Source organism: Meriones unguiculatus, chromosome 8 (assembly GCF_030254825.1).
Source record: "Meriones unguiculatus strain TT.TT164.6M chromosome 8, Bangor_MerUng_6.1, whole genome shotgun sequence".
NCBI classification, from domain to species: domain Eukaryota; kingdom Metazoa; phylum Chordata; class Mammalia; order Rodentia; family Muridae; genus Meriones; species Meriones unguiculatus.
The window spans coordinates 17,936,090-17,957,694 of record NC_083356.1 but is presented as its reverse complement, the minus strand read 5'-3'; the positions used below and the strand labels follow the sequence as shown (position 1 = coordinate 17,957,694).

Here is a 21,605-nt window from a genome sequence, read left to right as displayed (position 1 = left end):
CACTGGCTTATTTGCATGGTCCGAGCGGGGCGGGGCCTCGGCTGACGTCACCCGAGGACGGCTTGGGCTCCGGCTTTTCCCAAAGATCAGAGAACCGGGAACCGAGCAGAGACGCAGCACCGCCCGGAGCGGAGCGCCGTGCGCCATGTACGACCCAGAGCGCCGCTGGAGCCTGTCGTTCGCAGGCTGCGGCTTTCTGGGCTTCTACCACATCGGGGCGACGCTGTGTCTGAGCGAGCGCGCCCCGCACCTCCTCCGCGATGCGCGCACTTTCTTCGGCTGCTCGGCCGGTGCACTGCATGCGGTCGCCTTCTTGTGCAGCCTCCCTCTCGGTGCGTCCACGGCCACTACCCAGCCCCCCCCCCCCCCGTGCGGGGAGGGTGCTCCATCTGGGGAATCGGTAACACTTTCCGGGGTGCCCGAAGGAACCTGCCCGGATAGCTCTCAACCTTCCGGGTGCTGAGGAGACCTCCGCCGGAGACCCGAGGCCTGTCACCTGGCGTGGGATTTCTTAGGGCGGGAACGGTTGCGCTCTACAACGGAGACCCTTGAGCATCTTATTCCCGGCCCGCTCCGGCGCCCTGGTTTGAAATGGTCCCTCCCTTCCGGTCATCCTGCCAACTGGGTCATTCCAGAGCATCAGCCGGGAGCAACGCTGGTTCGCAGGGTCCTCTGGCCCCCGAGCCGCGGAAGGTTTGTCTTGTGTGGCTCTGGCTAGTCTCCCGTGGCAGGTGCCGCCAGGAGGGGCAGAAGGTGCCCAGACTTGAACACCCTCGGTGAAGTCTAATGAGGCCTCTGGAGGCGGGGTGCGTGGGTTAGGAAAGTATTTGGAACACTTCCTAGAGACTGGAATGGGTTCCCAGACCGGTTTAGTTCCACGCTCTCCCGTCTTCATTCGCCTGGGCCAGCCGCCCTTCCCAGATCGATGTCACTGGCAGTGACATTCTGGGCATTTGAATCTTGGCCTAATTAAACATTTGCGTATGCATCCGTGAGCAAGAGGACGCGAGTTTAACTTCTCCCTCTCCCTAAACTACTAGGATGCGGTACTCTTCCCTGTGTCAGAGCTGGATGCTTTTGAGATTGTGGGCAGGGCTTGGCTAGGTGCCCACGGGGGAGCTGCTGACTCCCAAAGGTCCTCAGGCTGCGTGGGCCTACGAGGGCGGGGCATGATAACTCCCCTCATCAACTCTCATTGATCTTGGCCTCTTTAACACTTTACTCTTTGCTCCGCTGGCCACAGCCAGTAGGGAGTGACTTTGGCAAGCGCGGGGAAGCCCCTGCTGATGAGGCGAGCTCTGCGATTGGATAGGATCTGTGAGCAGACCCTGAGCTGACTAGAGATTTACGGATTAGAAGACCGGCAAATCTGGCTGGAGCCTGCCCGTCTGTCTTCCCCTGTGAGGGAGGGAGACGGGAGCAAAGGGCAGAGAGAGTGACCTCTAGGAAGACTAGACCAGCTCAGTGGCCATTGCACACCCTGAGCTTCAGCACAAAAGGCAGTTCTTACTTGGAGGGCTCTGAGCCCCAATATGGATAGACGCTTAAGACAAGGGTTAAATGCATTGACCCCAGGAGTCTGAAGTACACCTGCTTTCATATACAGCGGTGGTTCTCAACCTGTGGGGCATGCCCTCCTTGGGGGTGGGGTCTAACAACCCTTTCACAGGAGTCATGACCCTATAGACAGGAGTCGCCTAAGACCATCCGAAAACAGATATTTATATTATTCATAACAGCAAAATTACAGTTATGAAGTAGCAATGAAAATAATGTTATGGCCACAACGTGAGGAACTGTATTGAAGGGTCACAACATCAGGAAGGTTGAGAACCGCTGATCTAAAGGGTGTTTGTGACTGCACAAAAGACAACCTGGGGTTGTCCTGTCAGGTCACAGAGAAGGCGGAACTATAGCTTATCTCTGGTGGGAGCTGCTAAGGTGCATTGCCCTGGGGCTTTTGACAGGCCCGGGCCATTGGGGCATCTGAGTGTCTGGCCAGACTTGGCAGAGGAGCTAGGTGGAATCTGCCAGCAGTGTGTAAATTCAGCCTCAAGCCAGGCTAGCAATGGGGAAGGGTTTGCTGGAAGTCAGGGTTATTGTTGGATCAGGACAAGCTGGGATGTGTCTGTCCTTGTGGAGCCAGGATTTGTGTTGCTTAGGGCTGTAAGAGGTGGTTGTGAGTGCCAGGGCAGAGTGGTTTGGCCAAAGGGGGCTAGTCTGGAGAGGGAGGGCAGATGGATATGAATATGCCGTGTGCCCACCGTGCAATCTGGGAATTTGGGGGTTAGAGGAAGCCTTTTCTGGGTTGAGTATTTTATTGATGTTATATTACTCAACCCTTTCTGTCTCCAAAAGTAAAGAGTAAATTGTACTCTCCTTGAAAAACGCAGTTTAGCAGCTGGAAAAACTGGCTCAGTGGCTAAGATCGCTTACTGCTCCTGCAGGAAGTGTTTCCAGCACCCGCTTGGCTGGTACAACCACCTATAATTACAGGTCCTGGGAATGTGATGCTCTCTTCTGCCCTCTCTGCACACATGTGGTGCCCATAAGCACATGGGCACATGTGCATGTACATACCACACACACACACACACACACACACACACACACAGGCATATAAATAATTTTTAATTTTTTTTCTTTAGTTTTTTTTTTTGAGACAGGGTTTCTCAGTGTAGCCTTGTCAATTCTGGACTCACTTTGTAGACCAGGCTGGCCTCAAACTCACAGAGATCCACCACACTGCCTGGTTTAAAAAAAAAGAAAAATTCTTTTAAGGAAATCTGAAGTGCAGACAGGTGACAGAATGCTTTCCTGAGTAAGGGGTGGAGCTGAGCTTTACATTTAGGTCCAAGCTTGCATTATTTCTTCTGTACCCTCTAACGCTGAGTCCATTTATGCCAAAGCCGGAGTGCTGATGTGTTGGTGGCTTGTGACTTTATGGGCATGAAAGTGAGAGTTCTCACATACATGGGACACTAGAAGGCCTAACCATCTAAGAAATACACACCTCACACCATACAGGCCATTTTATATTTCTTAGTTGCTCCATTGGAATAAGTCAGACAAGGGTAAAATTAATTTTTTTTGAGCCATACCCAGAATATTAGCACTTTGTAATGACTGTAAACCACTGTTAATGAGATAATGTCACCTAGTCAAACTTTGAAATATGGGGTGTCACCTATAGCCACCTTGAATGTGCCCAGTCATGACCAAAATACAGGGTGTGTTTTTATGGTGTCTTAAGTGGGAACCAGCCACAGTTCCAAAGTTCTGTGTGGTTTTTTGGTCTCCAGTGTGGTACCCTCTCTGTGTGTTTGTCCTCTGTCCCCAGACCAGATAGTGGAGATCCTCATGGACCTCGTGCGGAAAGCCAGGAGCCGCAACATCAGCACCCTCCATCCATTCTTCAACATTAACAAGTGCGTCAGAGACGGGCTCCAGGAGACCCTCCCGGACAACGTCCACCAGATCATTTCCGGCAGGGTCTGCATCTCGCTCACCAGGGTGTCGGATGGAGAGAACGTTCTGGTGTCTGATTTCCACTCCAAAGATGAAGTGGTGGATGTAAGCCCTCTGCCTGTCTGGGTGTTGTCGGATGAAAATTCGGTGCTGGGCTATTGTTGGCTCACTGGGTGGGGCCCCTGTGAATGCTGCACACCCAGGTGACTTGGTCTGTGGTGCCCGGAAGCCCTACTGTGCCGGCACTCTTTAATTTTCTTAATTTTTCCCGTGCCGGCATGGAAGATAGGGCCTCGGTCACGCCAGGCAAGTGCTTTACCGGGCAGCCGAACCCTAACCCAGGTTTTTCTTCTTCCTTTGAGACTCAGAGAACTGGTCCTGGGTGTGCCCCACACACCCCAACCTCTGCATGGTATGCAGTAAGGTTGTCTTTCTGAATGAAGCTTCTCTAGGGTGGGGCCATTCTTATTTGCCTCTAGTCTCTGGATCTAGCATAGAGAAGATAATTTTTGTCATAGCAAAATACCATATTTGGCCTTTTTATTATACACATACACAAACATGCTTTTTATAGTTCTTAAGTGAATAACTGCATTTGACTGAATGTGAGTCTCTATGAGGCTGTACAAGCATCCAGCCCTGTGTGCAACCTGGCTTTCCGTTTGAATTTCTAGTGGCTTCTCAACTGCCAATACCTATCTGCTCTCAGCTGACAGTGTGCAGTCCAGAACAGTGATTCTCAAAGTATGGTCTAGAGGACCACTGTGTCCTCATAGCCTCTAACTGGCTGCAGGAGAATCCTGAGGAAGAGCCCAGGTCTGTGCTGCCTCTAGCCCCAGGGTGAGATGCATCATTCTAGCCCTTTATGCCATGGAGTCAACAGTGTCAGCCTGGGGAGCAGGGACAGAAGGTTAAAGTGTACAAATAGTACAGTTAAGGAGCTGGCGTTGCTGCTAAGACCCAAGGGCCTCAAATACAAGTGTATCATTCATTCACCCAGATGTTAAAAAAAAAACCCTACTGTCACTGGGGAGGCAGAGGCAGGCAGATCTCTGTGAGTTCAAGACTAGCCTGGTCTACAGAGCGAGTACCAGGACAGCCAGGGCTACACAGAGAAACTCTGTCTTGGAAAAAATCAAACCAATTGACCAACCAACCAATCAATCAAACAAACAAACAAACAAATCTTACTGCATTCAAAGAGCATTTCACTTGTACTACCCACTTGGAGAAGAACAGAAGGGCACAGAGAAGGCACCGTGACTGCCAGATTTCTTTTTCCTCACAGGCCCTGGTGTGCTCCTGCTTCATCCCTCTCTTCTCTGGGCTAATCCCTCCTTCCTTCCGAGGTGAGGTAAGTGTGTGTGTTGAGGGTGGGGGTGCAGCTGAGTGTTAGAGGCCTCCTTTATAGTGAGCTGGGCTCTGGCACCCATGACTGTATCTAACTGCAGAGCTGGGATCTTCAGTCTTGAGGATAGAATCCATACTGGGCATTCCCAGAGGATTCCCAGACTCACATCCCCAGAAGTTGCTTCCGCCTTCTGTATGTCTGTTGGATACACTGGTCTGACTCCCTTAATCTGCTCTCAAGCATCCTAGGGAGCCTTCTGGTGGCCTAATTAAAGTGTAAGATGCTTAGGAATGAAATTACTTTTGTAGGGTAGTTGATTTTCATGGGGATATCAGGTAGCTATGTATTTGTTGTTGTGGTTGTTTTTTGTTTTTTATTCCTTTAGACAGGGTCTTACTATGTAACTTTAGTTAGAATGCTCTATGTAGATCAGGCTGGCCTTGAACTCACAGAAATCTGCTTGCCTGTGCCTCCTAAGTACTGGGCCTAAAAAGCAAGTGCCACCACACCCAACAGTGGAACAATCTACATTTTCTTTTGTTGTTGTTGTTTTTAAGTTTCTTAGTAGGTCTGAGAGTTTGCCTGAGTGTCTATTCCACATGTGTGTTCTTTGTGGGCACAGCCCACAACTGGGTTACTGGGGATCCTAGCTATTAAGCACATCTTGGATCTTGATACTGGTCCCCAGTCTTCTTGTGACATAATGTAGGCATGTGATCTTTCCAGAACTAAGTGGAAGGGACCCAAGAGCACTGTGGTAATGTCCCCTGACTCCTTAGAATGCATTCCTGACTTTTCCTGTAGGCAGGAGGGTCAGGAGTTCAAGCCCAGCCTTAGCTACTCTGTCATGGATGTGAGGACTTCCACAGGTAATCTCAGCAATCAGGAGACTGAGGCAGGAGGATCATGAGTTCAAGGCCAGTCTGTAACCCCTGTCCCCAAAAGAAAAGTGTTATGGGAAAACAGGCTTAATTAAATATCTTGTCCTGGATCTCCCAAAGGGAGTCTGGTTTTGAACCTGTGGCCATGTGTCTCCTTTGGGGCAGGTTTCATATCACACTCTGTTCCCAGTGCATATAGCACCCTTAGTTTATATGCGCCTTGATTCACATGATAGGGACTCACCTGGGTGTCCACCTGTCCTTAGGACTTGACAAGCTCAACATGGGTGTACTCTCGTCTCCATGTGTCTCTTTGCCTGACACATTTGCACAATGGGCATCCTATGTAACTGTACAAAGTAACCTTGAAAGAGAGTAAGCTACTGAAGATTGGCCACCTTAATTGGCTGCAGTGTCTCAGAAGACAATTAAGCACGGTATCCTCCCTTTCCTCTTCCTTACAGCGGTACGTGGATGGAGGAGTAAGCGACAATGTCCCTGTGCTGGATGCCAAAACCACCATCACCGTGTCCCCTTTCTATGGCGAGCATGACATCTGCCCCAAAGTCAAGTCCACCAACTTCTTCCAGGTGTATGTCACCAACACCAGTTTCTGCCTCTGTGCTGAGAATCTTCATCTTCTGACCAGAGCGCTCTTCCCTCCTGATGTGAAGGTGAGCCGGGTGCTAGGGTGCTGCTTTCTGCCTCCCAGGTAGCTGGGGATACCAGTTAGTCCCCCTGAGCAGACAGGGATAGAGTGTGCTGTGATGGTGACTCAGAAACGTTGCTGTCCTAGAGCTGTGTGATCAGCCCCCAGAGTTCAGGATTGGGTCTAAGAAGTTAGGGGTGGGGAGTTGTATCAAAGTGTCTTTTTCTGTTGTGATTTAAAAAAAAAAAAAAAAAATCCTGACAAAGGGAGATTTTTCTGAAAAAAAAAAAAAAAATTTTTTTTTATTCGGGCTCACAGTTCAAGGGCTCACAGTTCAAGGTGCCATCCACAATAGCAGGGAAGGCATGCTTGTAGCGTGAGCTTGTAGCAGATGGTCATAGGTTATCTTCAAGCAGGAAGTAGAGTGTGATGAATGTGGGCTACGGCCCAGCTCCCTTTCTCCAGGTGTAAAATCCAGAATCCCAGCCGTGGAGTGGTGGCCCTCACAGTGGGCCCATCTTCCTGCCCCAGTTAACACAGGCATGCTCAGAAGCCCATCTCCTAGGTGACTAGATTCTTTCAGGTTGACAATTGGTGCTGCTCACCAAAGGGTAGGTGGGGTGGTACATAACTGTACTCCCGCAGCCAGGAGACTGGGGCAAGGGGGATGTAGAGCTTGTCGGTCTGGGCTACCTTGAAGGACTCTTTCTTTAAAAAAGACAAAACAAAACAAAACAAAAAAACAACAACAACAAAAAACAAACAATAGACTGAGGGCTGGAGAGCTGGCTCATCGGGTAAGAGCATTGGTTGTTCTTCCCAAGGTCCTGACTTCAGTTACCAACAACATGGCAGCTCACAACCATCTGTAATAGGACCTGATGCCCTCTTCTGGTGTGCAGGCGTACAAGCAGACAGAGCACTCACACATTAAATATACGAATGAATAAATCTTTTAAAATGTTTTTTTTTTTAATTTTTTTTAAATGAAATAGAGCTGGGCACTGTGGCACACACCTTCAATCTGAGCACTCAGGAGGCAGAGGCAGGTAGATCTCTGCGTTTGAGGGCAGCCTGGTCTACAGAGTGAGCTCTGGGACAGCCAAGACTACACAGAGAAACCCTGTCTCAAAAAGAGAGAGAGAGAGAGAGAGAGAGAAAGAAAAGAAAAAGAAAAACAACCCTCCTAAAAAAATACCTATATAAAAAATTTTTTTTAATCTTAAAAACAAACAAGGCATGGAGGCACACCTCTTTAATCCTAACTCTCATGAGGCAGAAGCCAGTAGATCTTTGTGAGTTTAAGCTAGGGCTATAGAGAGAGACCTTACCTCAAAAGCAAACAAACAAAAAAACATGGGCCCTTAAGATGGCTCAGTATGTAATGATGCTTGCTGCCAGCCTGATGACTGAGCTCATTCCTGGGAATCCATATGGCAAGACAAAGAACTCCTGACTTCTTTGTGAACACATGGACACACACACACACTAAACATTTTAAAATGAAACAGGAGCACTGCCCCAGGCATTTAGATTTAGATTTCTTTTTCTTTTCTTTTCTTTTTTTTTTTTCTTTGCTATGCTGAGGATGGAAGCCAGGACCTCACATATGCTAGGTAAGGGCACTGCACTGAGCCATGCCCCCCAATACTCACTGGTGGATTGTAGGAAATGTCTCATAGCCGAGCCACACCTCCTAGCCCTCACTGATGACTTCTGGGCCAGAGCCATGCTGAGGAGCCATGCTGAGGAGCCATGCCTCCAATCCAGAACTTCTTTTCATTTTGGTTCCTCACATGATTCTGATTTGCACCATTGCATCGAGCCACCATGCTTGGGGCTTCCCTTTTCTGATTGGTATTTGAGTGCAGTGGCCATGATTCCATGGGTCTGCTGCATTTACCCAAGTTGCTCACCAGTCATAATGCTCAACGGTGATGGCTCAGGGACAGTCGGGGTAGTACCAAGTTGCCTAGAGTGACAAGGCTTAGTTAGCCCCAGGCCCAGGCCTGAAGCACAGCTCCTGCTGGCGGAGTCTGTGGAGAGGACATTAGAGCTGAGTGAGACTTGGGGAAGCAGAGTCAGGCAGACCCTGACCTGGGGGTCTCCAAGCCTTAGATGTCCTAGGTCCTCAGAGGGCATGGCAGTCATAGACTCTGTGGTTCACCTGCCTGATTTGCTTACAGGGGGTGGCAGAGCTGTGCTTTCAAGGGTACCTGGATGCCTTGCGGTTCCTGGCAGAGAACGGTAGGTCCTGGCTGGGGGTTACTGCCGTGTCTCTCAGTTCTGTCACCCAGGCTCATGGCCTTCCCTGAGGCGCACTCTACCCACTTCTTAGCCCAATGGGACAGGGCTTTGCCCGTTTTATAGATGGGATGCAGGCTGGGGAGGAGAGGCCCCGCAGAGCAGAGGCAGAACTCTGGGATTTGAACCTGGGCAGCCTTACTGCACCGTGGAGGTTCTCCTCTGCAGGCAGCTTGTTTCTTTCTCTTTGAGCTCTTTTTTGAAACTTTAGCATATGGCCAGTTCCCTGATGAGGTCATCAGAATCTGCTCCCCAGCCAAATGTGGGTCCCACCCACTGGGTGAGGCTTCTTCCTGGGCGACCATGTTGGGCTTCGTATACACAGTCACACAGTGGGATGGCATTTTGACATCATGACTGTCTTAGTTTATATAGGTGTGACCTGTGATCACACAGTGAGGAAAGCCAGCCCTTCTTAAAACATGTCCATGTTATAAGCTGGGCCTGTCATCTCAGCTCTTCCGGGGGCTGAGGCAGGAGGATTACAGTTCAAGGACTACGTTGGCTGCCAAGTGAGTTGCAAGCCAGCCTTGACCGATTAGTGAGACCCTGCCAGTGCTGTAGCCAAGTGCTAGTGTGGTAGCCTAGCGCAAAGAAGATCCTAGGTTCAGTCCTCAGGCCCATGCGGGGGGGAGAGAAAGAGAAGGGAAAAGGGGGGAAGGAAAAAAAGAGGGTTGGTAGAACACTTGTCCAGTGTGTGTGGGCTTGAAGCACATTTGTGGAGACAAAGAAGAAGGTGCTTTTGTAAGGACAGATGTGTGTTCATTACAGAAGGCATTCCTGTATGCAGAACCAGGTCACCACAGGCCCATGGCGAGCAGCCTCTGCAGCCTTCTAAAGAGGCGGGTGGGCACGTGGGAGGGTGGTGGTGAACAGGATGGGCACACAGAAAGGTGGTGGTGAACAGGATCAGCTTGTGGAGGGGTGGTGGTGAGCGGGCTGGGCTTGGGGAAGAGTGGGTGAAGTGATGGGTAGATCTAGGCTGCACAGCTGGGCTTAAAGGAAAGAAACCAAAAGCATGAGAGAGGGAGAAGGACAGACAGACCAGGATTCAATGCGGCTTTGCCTACCTCGCAGTACTTGGGAACTGTGCTGGAAGGGCTTCCACCGGGACACCAGACCTGGCTCTGCCGAGTAACGGCTGTGTGATTTTGAAGGACTGTCTGTGCTTGTGATTCCTCGGCTGGCCGCTGTCTTAGTTTGGGTTCTACTGCTGCCAAGAGACACCGGTGACCATCACAACTCTTACATAGGAAAACATTAACTGGGGCCGGCTGATAGTTTCAGAGGTTTAGCTGGCTCTCATCATGGCGGGACACATGGCAGCGTTCAGGCGGACATGGTTCCGGAGCTGGGAGTTCTACCTCTGGATCCGCAGGCAGCCAGGAGAGACTGTGTGCCCTGCTGGGCGTAGCTTGAGCCTGTAGGACCTCAAAGCCTGCCTCCCAGTGACATAGTTCCTGTAACCTTAACCCACTCCCTGCATGGGATTACAGCAGGCATGAAGTTGCAGTGTTGGCTCTCCTCCCCTGCCATCTGGGGCTGAGTGGGGGCTGGGCAGGTGACGACCGTCTCCACCTTTCCCCTCGAGCAGATCTCCGTATTCTTTGCAGGCATCTGTAATGGGCCACAGCGCAGCCTGAGCCTGTCCTCAGAGGAGATGGCGCCGGAAGCCACCACACCCTGCTCAGAAAACAGCCGCCTTCTGGGAGACAAGCTGTGCCTGGCAGCTGTGCCCTGGGATGAGAACATCCGGGAGACCCTGTGCCCCAAGCTCAGCACAGGTACTGCTGTAGTGGGGTGGAATGAGACTGGGTGTGCCAGCCTATGTAAGGGACTGGGCCACCTGCTGCAAGAGGAAGGGGTGGTGGGACAGGCCATAGGGACAGCTTCATCTACTGTACAAGCTGGCCACTGCCACCCTTCCCTGTACCTTCTGAGGCCCCCTCCCTATCCTTAGAGGTCATGGTCAGGAGAAAAGCTGATGTGCGTTAGCCCAGGATTACCCACACACTCCAGCCCAGCAGCCAGGCCCAGGCCCACCCTGTCAAGCAGCCCTACTGCCTCCAGCTCTGTTAAGGACCGTGGATTTGAGGGAGGACTTGGGGTCCAGCTTCAGACTCCTGGCTCTTTATTTAGAATGCTTTTGGGGTCACTGTTATCCACTTGTCCACCTGTCTCTCCTTGGCTCCCTTGTTCTTCAGCCACAGTTTATACCTCCATGTGATGTATTTTATGTCATATGACAGTGACGTGTTCTAACTGTTAGTGTCCCTCAAAATTCCTGTGCTGGCAGCGGAATGTGGCACTGTACTTAGGAAGTAAAGCCAGGAGTTCAAGGCGAGCCTTGGCTACATCATGAATTCTGAGTCAGCCTCTGCTATGTGAATCCTTATCTCAAGAGCAAAAATAATTCTCATACTAAAATCCAAGCTCCAAGGGGGAATGGCGTTGGGAAGGAAGCATTGGAACAACTCCTGAGGGCAGGGCCTTCCAAATCAGATTGCTGCTGTAAAGAGGTCCATTTCAGCTAGCTGGTGGTGGTGCATGCCTTTAATCCTAGCATTGGGAAGGCAGAGGTAGGAAGATCCCTGAGTTCGAGGCCAGCCTGGACTACAGAGTGAGTTCCAGGACAGTTAGAGTTACATAGACAAAGCCTGTCTTGAAGAACAAAACAAAACAACAATAACAACACAAAGGAGGGTCAAAAGATACCCTCCAGGCCTTCAGCCCACAGAGATGCTATCTGTGACCTGGGCCCACACCAGACACCAGCAACTGTTGGCACCTTAACACTTGGCCTTCCAGATCCAGATCTATAAGGACTCAGTGTCTATTGTTCATAGAAGTTGCTGGGTAGCTGCAGTGTGTGAAGGGAGTCTGATCTGCCAAGTCAGACAGACTAGTCCATAAACCCAGCTTCCAACTGGGCCCAGGAGAGGCTTGGCCATGAACAGAACCCAGCAGTAGCTGTCCAATCAGAGGTGTCAGGAGGTCACTGGGGGATAAAAGGTGAAGCTACAGGAAGAATGAACCAGCTGAGGGGTGGAGGTGCTGCCAAGGGTCCGGTACTGGGGAAGCAGTGTGCTCCCTCAGACTCATCTGGAAACATGAGAAAATCATAGGCTTAAACATGTGCCAGCAGGGGTGTGGGGAGAGGGGAAGGGAGGGAGAGATAGGACTCTTTCCTATGTGTACTTTTCTCTCTGAGACTATCTCACTGTGTAGCCCACACTGGCCTCAAACTTGAAATCCTCCTGCTTCAGCTTCCCAAGTGCTTGGATTAGAAGCCTGAACCACCACCCTCCAGTTTGTCTTTGATCTCTGCATCACCCCTGCTGTGAGAGGAACTGCTGTGATTGAAAGCAGTATGTCCCTTTGAGCTGCTGGTGGCCCTTTGGCTCCAGGCTTTCTATATCTCAAATTTGATCTGAGCCGAATCAGATAGAAGGGTTTGAAATCGTGGTAATCTCAGGAGCCATACAGACATATTCCAAATTGCCCTCCCCCCCCCTTTTTTTTCTTCTTCAGCTCTGAGTGAAGCGATTAAGGACAGGGGTGGCTACCTGAGCAAAGTCTGCAACTTCCTGCCCATCAGGATCCTGTCGTACCTCATGCTGCCCTGCACTCTGCCCGTGGAGTCGGCCATCGCAGCCGTCCACAGGTGAGCATCGAGGCTGGGTGCGACAGTCCCGGCCAGCCGCCTGTGTCACAAGATGGAGCCTCTGGGAGAGGCCCTCCTTCCTTGAGCCGAGGGTATCCGCAATGTGGCGTGAGCTCTGACCTTAACTAGCACCTGTTGCAGCCGTTCCCAGTTCCCTAGGGAAGCTGAGGCACGGAGAGGTCGAAGCCACAGCTCTGTGGCCACTGAACCAGCGGATAAGGAGGCCAGGCCAAGAAACATCCTTGCTGTCCCTGGGGCCTGTCTTTGGAATCGCAAGCAGACAGCACTGAGCTGAGAGGTTGCATGATGTGAGTTGGGAGTGAGGAGACAGAAATGAAGTGATTCTGGAACTTGGGGACGGGGCGTCCTCTTAAATGGCACAGCAGGGCAGCAGCTCAGCTCAGTCATCAGGCTGTCCTGTTTCAACACCTGGCTGCACTCCTACCACCGCTGTGTGGCCCTGACTAATGAATGTGCCTCTCTGTGCTTCAGCTTACCTTTGAAGGAATAGATAACAGTAGTGAAACTGCCTGGGGCCCCAGTGAGGTCCTGGGCGCGGATTGCGCTCCCATGTCCAGTTAGCAGTGATTTGTTTTCAGGTTGCCTTCCCTGGTGGGAGACTTCTGAGGGTTTGCTTTTATGGTCACTGCTTTGGAATTCTGGGTATTTGCTTGGGCTTACCAGTTAAGCAATTTCAAACAGGTAACAATCTCAGCAATGTTTTTGAGCACCAGGCCAAATGGTTCAGACTTTTATACTGGGTGTGGTGGTACACACCTGGAGTCCTAGCACTCTGGATGGAAGCTGAGGCAGGAGGATTCATGAGTTCAAAACCATCCTCAGCCACAGAGTTTAGTCAAGGCCAGCTTAGGGTTATGTATAGAGACCCTGCCTCATAAACAAGATGTGGCTGGGGGGTGTAGCTCAGTGTATGAGTGGACGGTGAGCATGATTTGCTGTAGATAATTTAAAAGCATGGGCTGATAATGTTTATTATTAGTCCTATAATTATTACAGCAGCATTCTTTAACCCACTATTACAATCAATAAAAGACACAGACACCTGATAGATTTTTAGAATAGCTTTATTTTACCTGGGGAAGGGCAAATAGTAACCCTCTAAACTACCTTTACTTCCCAACCTCCATCCCAGACCACTCGTCCTAATACTTTCTATCTGGGCTACTTCCCATCCATAATTCTATATATACTTGCTTATTCTCTCATCTGGCCCACTTCCTCCATCCACGCCGATCCAGCCATGTGCTTCTCTCCACACTAATCCATGGTGGCTTTCTTCCTTCCTCTCTCGGCACCTGTATCCTTCCCAGGATCCTTCTCTCCCCAAAGCCCTCGACCATTTGCCATGCCCCTCACCTCTGGCCTGCCCAGGTTTAGGCCTTTTAATCCGCCAGTCAGGAATAATTTCTTGGGCAAGGTTACAGATGTATTTTGAGTGTCTGCTGATAAAAGGCAGCAAGCAGATGCTGGGAGCAACACAGTTAACAATCAGATACAAAGCACCAGACCATGCTGTTACAGTGGCTCAGTCCCCATGCTACCATGAGGAAAGAGGAGGGAGGGAGGGAGGGAGGGAGAAAGAGAGAAGGGGAGGGTCACCTGTCAGTTCTGGCTGTGCCATTTGCTCTGGCCTCTCCTGGTGTCCTCATCCTGTCTTATCTGGGCTGGCGTCCCATGGACACCACCCAGCCCTTTCATTTCCTTGGGGCCTGTATCTTTTTCTTGGCATTCTCCATTGTTTTTCTGAAGCCAAGCCTTCCCAAATCCCTAAGGAAGCATTGTTCTTCTGTTAGCCTCCACGGAGCCTCACTTGCTTTCTGCACCTGATGGCTGGACAGCTGCTCACCGGCCTTCGGGAACAGTTTGCCCTCTGGACTCTGAGGAGTCCAGTCAAAAGTCCTGTCTCTTCTGTGGTTTGTGGGCATGGCCTGCTGTAATTATGTCTATAATTCCTGTTTTTTTCATGGCTGGTTCTCCCCTCAGGAACCTTGTTTTTGTTTTTAATTATTTTTGTTTCTGTCTTTTGTTTTTTGAGACAGGGTTTCTCTGTCTGTCCCTGACTGTCCTGAAATGTGGTCTGTAGTCCAGGCTGGCTTCAAATTCATAGACATCCACCTGTCTCCACTTGCCAAGTGCTGGTGCTAAAGGTGTGCACCACTACCACCCGGCAGGAAACCTTCTCTTTTCTACACGGTTCAGACTTTTGACCTTTTAGCTCCAATCTGAAGTCTCAAGTTTACCTTCCAGTCCCATTCTCTGGGTTTTAACAGTAGCAGCATGAGTGAACTTCTAAGGGCTGGCTGGGCCTCTTTCTCTGTTCTTTCTCTTCGTGTTGCCGTCTTGGTGCGTGTGTGTTGGGAGAGGGGTATTGGGGGCATGTCTGTGTATGTGGGAGCGGGTGTGTCTTATGTTGAGGAGTATTTTTACATTTATTTATTGTCTGTATTCATTGATTGATTGAGTGTGTGTGTGTGTATACATACATACATACATACATGTGCAAGCCCTCACACCTGCGAGGGTCACAGCCTGTGTGCAGAGGTCAGAGGACAACTCTTAGAAGTTGGTTCTCTCCTTTCATTGTCTTGGTCCTGAAGATCAAACTCAAGGTGTCCCGTGTGTATGTGTTTCTGAGATGGAATTTTAACTCTGTAGCCCAAGCAGGCCTGGAACTTACTGTGTAGACCAGACTGACCTTAAACTCAAGTCAAGCCTGCTGCCTGCCTCAGCCTCTCACGTGAGTGCGGGGTTGCACGCATGATTCACACAGCCCCCACACACAAACATCCGCACCCACACCACCTATTCTTATTTCATGGTCACAAGCATAGCTTCCAGGCAGTGACTGATGCTGACCCTGCTCAGCACTGCAGGAGGCAGATCTCCTCGGGCGCTGCCTCCTTGTCCTTCCTGAAGGCTTGGGTATGATGCCAAGTTGTACTGTTTTACCAGCACCCTGCCATGTCTGGCTCCCTCCCCTTCTGGCTCTTAGTCAAATCAACAGCTCACACTTGTAGCCCAGCTGCTTAGGAAGCTGAGGAAAGGAAAAGAAAAGAAGAGAAAAGCAGAGAAAAGCAGAGAAGAGAAGAGAAGAGAAGAGAAGAGAAAAAAAAGAAGAAGAGAAAAGAAAAAGAAGAAGAGAAAAGAAAAAAGAAAAAATAGTCCAGGAGGTCTAGGCCAGCCTGGCAAGAGAATGAGACCATGTGTGACTAGAAATAAGTGTAACCTGAGCCTGCCTCCCTGCTTCTCTCTCTGCTTCCTTGGCAAGCCTACCACTTGCATGGTCTGCTCACACAACTCTGGAGAGGACAGGCAGCGAGCTAGGGTCTTGTGCACACCCCCTGCATTTCCACCTTAGCACGTTGCAACAGCCCAACCTTTAGTTTCTCCATCAAAGTCCCTGGGCAGCTTTACTGATCCAGGATCCCTCTCTGGAGTCATACTCCTGCTCTGGGGAAGCACTTACCAGCAACCTGCCTCTTGCCAGAACCTCCAGGTAGTTTTGGTCCCTGTTGTTTACCAGCTGGCCTCTATGGAGAGCCTAGGCCTCAGCCAGTACTTACCATCAACCCTTGAGAAATTAGGTAGCCTGACTCCAAGATGAGGCCTTTCTCACTCATTCCCAGGAGCTTTCTGGAAAGCTTTAGAGATTTAGAGATTTTAGGAGGTTCACTGTTGTGATGTACCCCAAATCTGCCTTAGGGAGCTTCTCAGGTTGGTGTGACCTGGCAGCTCGCTTGGATGAAGGTCACTGTTGGGAGATGGCTGCTTGTTATTGACTTTTTTTTTTCCTGGTTTGTCTTTAGGCTGATACAGTGAACCCATGTGTACATGGGTTATGTGTGCATGTGTGTGTGCCTGTGCGTGTGTGTTTCTATGTGGAGTACACATTCATGGTGTCCCTGGCTTCCTTCCACAGGTTGGTGATGTGGCTTCCTGACATTCCTGATGATATCCAGTGGCTACAATGGGCCACATCCCATGTTTGTGCCCGGATGACGATGTGTCTGCTTCCCTCTACCAGGTAAATACTTTGGTCCAAGGTATGTGGGCGAGATGGGAATCCCTATTGTTCCCAGAGTTCTTAGGGCCAGAGCGTGGGTTGTGACAGCCACTTGTCCCCAACAGGCCAATTAAAGAAACCATAGCAGAGAAAGGAGATTTCACAAATGAAAAGGTTCAAGGACTGCCCCCTACCCAATACACACACACACTTGACCCAGTTAATCTTTGTGACACAGACAGGAGGTTTAAGTTTAAACAGAGGTATGCATAAGCAGTCCTGGTCAGGGTGAGGTCCTGCCCACCATTTTCTGGGCTCCAGTCTCTCCTGCAAGCTTGCCTTCTCTCTCCAGCAGGAGACTCCTGGGAAAATCCCAATTTCTTGTTTCTAAGGGCTGTTAGCCAAAGGGAGGGGCACAGCTGTCTCTTCAGAAAGCCTCCCCTGCCAGAACCAACACAAGGTTTTGTGCTCAGGCTACAGGTAACATCCTAGGAATGTCTGACTCAGTGTCAAGCAGGTAAAAAGGAGCATGTTCTTGTGGAGGAGGCCCATGGTTCAGTTGAGGTTTGTTGCTGGGTAAAGCTGTGGATGTCCACTGGGGCAGGGTAGGAGAGGGGTTCATGTGGTGGAGAAGGCCATAGATTTAGGTGGTGAGTGTCACCTCAGCATTGAAGATGGGAGGAAGTTGTAGCTCCAGACTGTACCTCTGCAGTGACCAGTCATGCGATGGTGGGCTCAATGCCCGCCATCACCCTCTCTGCTATCTGTTAGGTTTTGGGTGAGGTGGGGAGTTCAAGAGGACACTGAGATAGATGACTGGGGAATAAGAAGTTTATTAGAAGAATTATTAATGCTGTGGACAGACAGGTGGACAGAGGGGCAACAGCATAATGAGAGTTTCCAGGGAGTTCAGGGCCCCCGCACTAGATATAGAAGCCTGGTGGGGTCTTTGAAGAGAATCTGAGCCCACACAGCAGAAGAGGGAACCTCTTCTTAGACCTTTTGAGGCAAGAGTCTGCAGCCGTCTGGCAGGAGGGAGGGATGGGGGTGGGGGGAGCAGGATGTGACAGCCCTTTGATGTAGACTCACTTCTCAAGTGAAATATTGGGCCCCAGCAAGCCAGGATTCACAATGTCTCAGGAGGTGCCTGTGTGAGGAGTGTCTGTGAGAGGAGACCCAAGCAGAGGCTGCTGCATTCTAACATCACATTCTCACGGCACTGAAGACCCAATGTAAGACCCAGTAAGACCCAATCTTTCCCTTTTCCGTTCAGATCCCGAGCACCCAAGAGCGACCAACAGACACCCAAGTGTGGGCATCACTCACCTCTACGGAAAACCCAGTGCAGCTCTGCTGCTTTGTAAATTACTGGTCTCCCTGCTTCCTACGAACTTGGATATTCTTCCTGTGGATGGTCCAGGAAGGGGCCAAAGCTGCGGCCACCCTGCCTTCCACCTCAAGCCCAGTGTGACCTTCAGCTGGAGCAACAGTGTTTAAAGGGAGGGTGGGTGGGTGAGTGGGGCGCTATACTCTGTTTCCTGCTGGGAAGGGTTCTGTTTCCTTTGGAGGCAGCTAGGAAGTTCCGGTCCAGGAGCTGAGCCTCCGTCTGTGCAGCTGCCCCTTGGACCTCATGCCTGTGACTCCAGGTCACAGGATCTGGGCTAAATTGGTAGTCGATAGAAACCAGAGACAATGACTTGGTGTTTAGAAAGCTACTTTTGATCTGGGTGGAGTCTGGTGCTCGAGGGCTAACCCAGTGAGGAGGGGCCACTGTCTTGGGAGCCTGTGAATCATTGGGGATGGCAGGAGCAGCAGTGTTTGAAAACAGGAATCCAAACTGGGCACACTCCTAAGGATGGGACAGAGCATGGCTGTCTTCTAAAATGGGTCTGCCAGTCCAGTGGTACTATGAGATAACTTATTACATTCAAGGACAACCTTTGACTCTTACTAAAATAATTTATAAAAAAATATATGTAAACACACCAGGGGATGCATGGTGAAATACACATATGATCAGTAAGCTGTGAATAGAATTAAGCTTAAGGTAAAAATCTCTTGTATGTGGGAGCAAAGCAACATAGGTGGGAAACACAGTAGACCTCTGCCTCTTCACCCTGGACTTGAACTTGGCTTGCTTTCTCCACTGTCTCCAAATCTTTGTACTGTACCTATCACTGCTGCTCTCCTTTTCCTTCCACTCTACCAGCCTTAACGGGGATAAACACCCACTTTTCTCAGGTGTATGTATACAGCTGTGGGCGTGATGTGTGTTTCCTGTAACTCACACATTAGAGCAGAACATAAACAAGCAAGCAAGCAAACAAATAAACAAGAAACAAGGGCCTGCTCATACTCCTAAGCTTTGGCAGTGAAGGTACAAATCTCCCATGCTGGAGTCTCCTGGAGTCCTAGTGAGCTCCAGGTTCGCACAAGCTCTCCAGGAGGAGTAATCACACCCTGATGCAGGCGAGCTCAGCAGGGTTGATCCTGATTGGATAGGGGATGACTCTGGGGGAGAGAATGTGGGTCCAGAGGCCCGGCATCTAGGCTCCACAGAAGGAAGACTGTCTCCAGGGAAGAAAACAAATCAGGAGTGGGTGTAGCTCAGTTGTTAAACTGCTTCTCTAGCGTGCATGAAGTCCCTGTGTTCAAGCTCTGCACCATAGAAACTGTGGGGTGACAGGCAGCGACATATGCCTGTGATCCCAACACTCAAGCAGTAGAGCCAAGAGGATCAGAAGTTCAGGGCCATCCTTGACTACTAAGGGAGGTGTCAAATGAGACCCTGCCTCAAAAAGACAAAAAACAAGCAGACCAAAAAAAAAAAAAAAAAAAAAAGAGCAGAGGCTTCTTTAAGCTGCCCTGCTTTAAGCTGTCCCTTTCTGGAACTTTCTCTTCAGCTGAGAAGAATATCCCTGCCCCCTATCAGGTAAAATTCCTGCTGGTTTAGAGCCTTCCACTCTCAGGAACACCTGGTGTGGGACAGTTACCAGCAGGGAGCACTTTTTTTTTTTTTGTAACAAAGGGCTGGGTGGGTGTGACTACAGGTGAAGCTAATGTGGAGAGCCTTGTTTGTCCTGGGCTCACTTTGTGGACCAGGCTGGCTTACTCACACAGATCTGCCCGTCTCTGCCTCTGCAAGTGCTGGGATTACAGGCGTGTGCCACTGTCCCCGGCACAAGGAGCAGCATCTTGACTGGAATGCAGCAAAGCTGGTTCACCTGTTTAAAAAAACAAATGCGGTTGTCTATGCAAATCACTGTTCAAACAACAGAAGGATTGAATGGATACACCAAAAATACCCACAACTATTAAGGGAAGAGGGCTCATAATAAATGTAAATAAATAAATAATGCTTTTTTTTTTTTTTTTTTTTAATGCACTCTTGTTGCTTCCCTGTGGGACAGTTTCCTCTACAGGTTTGTGTGCTCCTCTCTAGGCTTACAACTCAGATGTCCTCCACACTGCAAAATGAATGACTGGGTTGTAAAAAGCCCGGGGGGCTCTGGAACTATGTAGCCCAGGCTCACCTGGAACCCTCCATTCTCCGGCCTCGGTCTTCCCAGTGCCATGTTCCCGCACATCATCACACCAGCCTGGAATGTGCAATTTTAGTAAACACTGGGAAGGGACAATGGTGCAGTCTCCAGAACACACTGAGGGAAAATGGGGAGCAATAATTTCCCAGTGAAGGACTACACTTCCCAGCTTCCCTTGGGACTAGGAAGTTATTTCTACCTCAATAAGGGGCTGTATTCTATCTTCCCCTGTAGCCATTTTGGCCACCTGCACATGGGGGTGACAAAATTCTCCCTCATTGGGAATAAACATGATCTCACCTAAGGTCAGATCAAGGCTCACTCTCTCTTTCTAGCTGCCTTTAAATAATCTAACAAGGGGAGGACATGTGAGGGCCAGTTATGTTTTAAGTTTAAATCAAAACTTAAAATTTAATTTAAACAAAAATGCCTCTAATCTGTAAGCCCCATTTGCCGGAGAACAGATAACTTCCTGGAATGCTGGGGGCCATTGTTCACAGGAGAGAACAAACTTCTGCAAACAAGCTTGGTTGCTCCAAGTGTTGACCACATGTAGGTGAGGTAGGCAGGAAGTATGTCAGAATGTATGCTTGCCCCTGATGGGGTGAGGGTGGGAAGTGCATAGCCTAGTAGGGTTTGCCTTTATAAGCAGTTTGGTGCCATGGTCTGGGAATCCTGGGTAAGGACCTAGCTAGTGTTCATTGTCCTGGCCAGTACTTAATAAAGCTTTATTTAAGTTTGGCTCAAAATTTGTGATAGTTGTCTTATTCTTGCCCCGGTGGGATTAACAGACATTGTATGTGAGTGACAGAATGACTCTGGATCCTTAGTTATTTTGTTTGTTTGTTCTTGTTATCTTGTTATCTGTGTAGCCCTGGCTGTCCTGGAGAACACCCAGCCCTGTCTCAGTTTTGAAGTCTGTCTTTGGGAAGGAAAGCAGCTGAATACTGTCTTTGCGTACCTTAGTTTGGGTTAGTACAGGAACTCAGCAAATACTCCTATGAGTCCTTTCGTGGCCAGGCTCAGATTCTGGAGAGTCTGAGAACATGACCCCATCTTTGCAATGCTGACTCTGTACTGTGGGTTGGCAAAGGGAGGGAGGGAATGGCAGAGACAGGGCTGGCTGCTAGGCTGCTTAAAGGTTCTGCCTTTTTCCATGCAGGAAGAATGTGGACTTTGAAGGCTTGGATGCCAGAGGAATGCTACTTAAATAGGAAAAAGTGCAGGGTGTCCTTGAGGGAGAGGGCTGGAAAAAAAAAGTCAAGAGCAGTGGTGTCAGGCTGTCAGGTCAGACAGGAACTCCACCCTCTCTCCAGTGAACTGCAGCTCACAGCTATGGGTGGCTTTTATTACATTGTTCTTTTGAGGCTCAGTAGCTGTTTCTGCCACAAAAACCAAGCGCACAGCTGTCTGATTTACCTAGGTGACTACCCTCACCTGAACATTGAAGAGAGCCCCACTCATCTTTTTAAAAAAATGAATCTGGGCAGGCAGTGTTGGGCCACGCCTTTAATCCCAGCACTCTGGCGACAGAGGCTGGTGGATCTCCAAGAGTTCGAGTTTAGGTCTACAGAGTAAGTTCCAGGACACCCAGGGCTACTCAGAGAAACCACTGTCAAAACAAACAAACAAACAAAACGGGGAAAAGGATAATGTAATCATACTTTAATTGAAAGATAAAGTAACACACATATATGTTTCTGAGGATTCATCGAAGGCGAT

The 21,605-nt window shown here is 49.7% G+C and overlaps 1 protein-coding gene across 2 annotated transcripts; it reads left to right on the top strand.

Annotated features, from left to right (window-relative positions):
- The first annotated feature begins 68 nt into the window (after positions 1-68).
- Positions 69-20,632, top strand: Pnpla3 (patatin like phospholipase domain containing 3). 2 transcript variants are annotated; one of them, XM_021630849.2, is made up of 9 exons: positions 69-332; positions 3,341-3,573; positions 4,757-4,822; positions 6,165-6,374; positions 8,536-8,596; positions 10,267-10,437; positions 12,185-12,317; positions 16,258-16,362; positions 17,615-20,632. In XM_021630849.2, exons 1-9 carry the CDS (start codon positions 146-148, stop codon positions 17,703-17,705), a joined length of 1,257 nt encoding a protein of 418 aa, XP_021486524.1. In that variant the 5' UTR covers positions 69-145; the 3' UTR covers positions 17,706-20,632. The 2 variants fall into 2 exon arrangements, with proteins under 2 accessions (XP_021486524.1, XP_060244899.1); XM_060388916.1 differs by lacking the exon at positions 69-332 and adding an exon at positions 401-693.
- Positions 20,633-21,605: the final 973 nt, after the last annotated feature.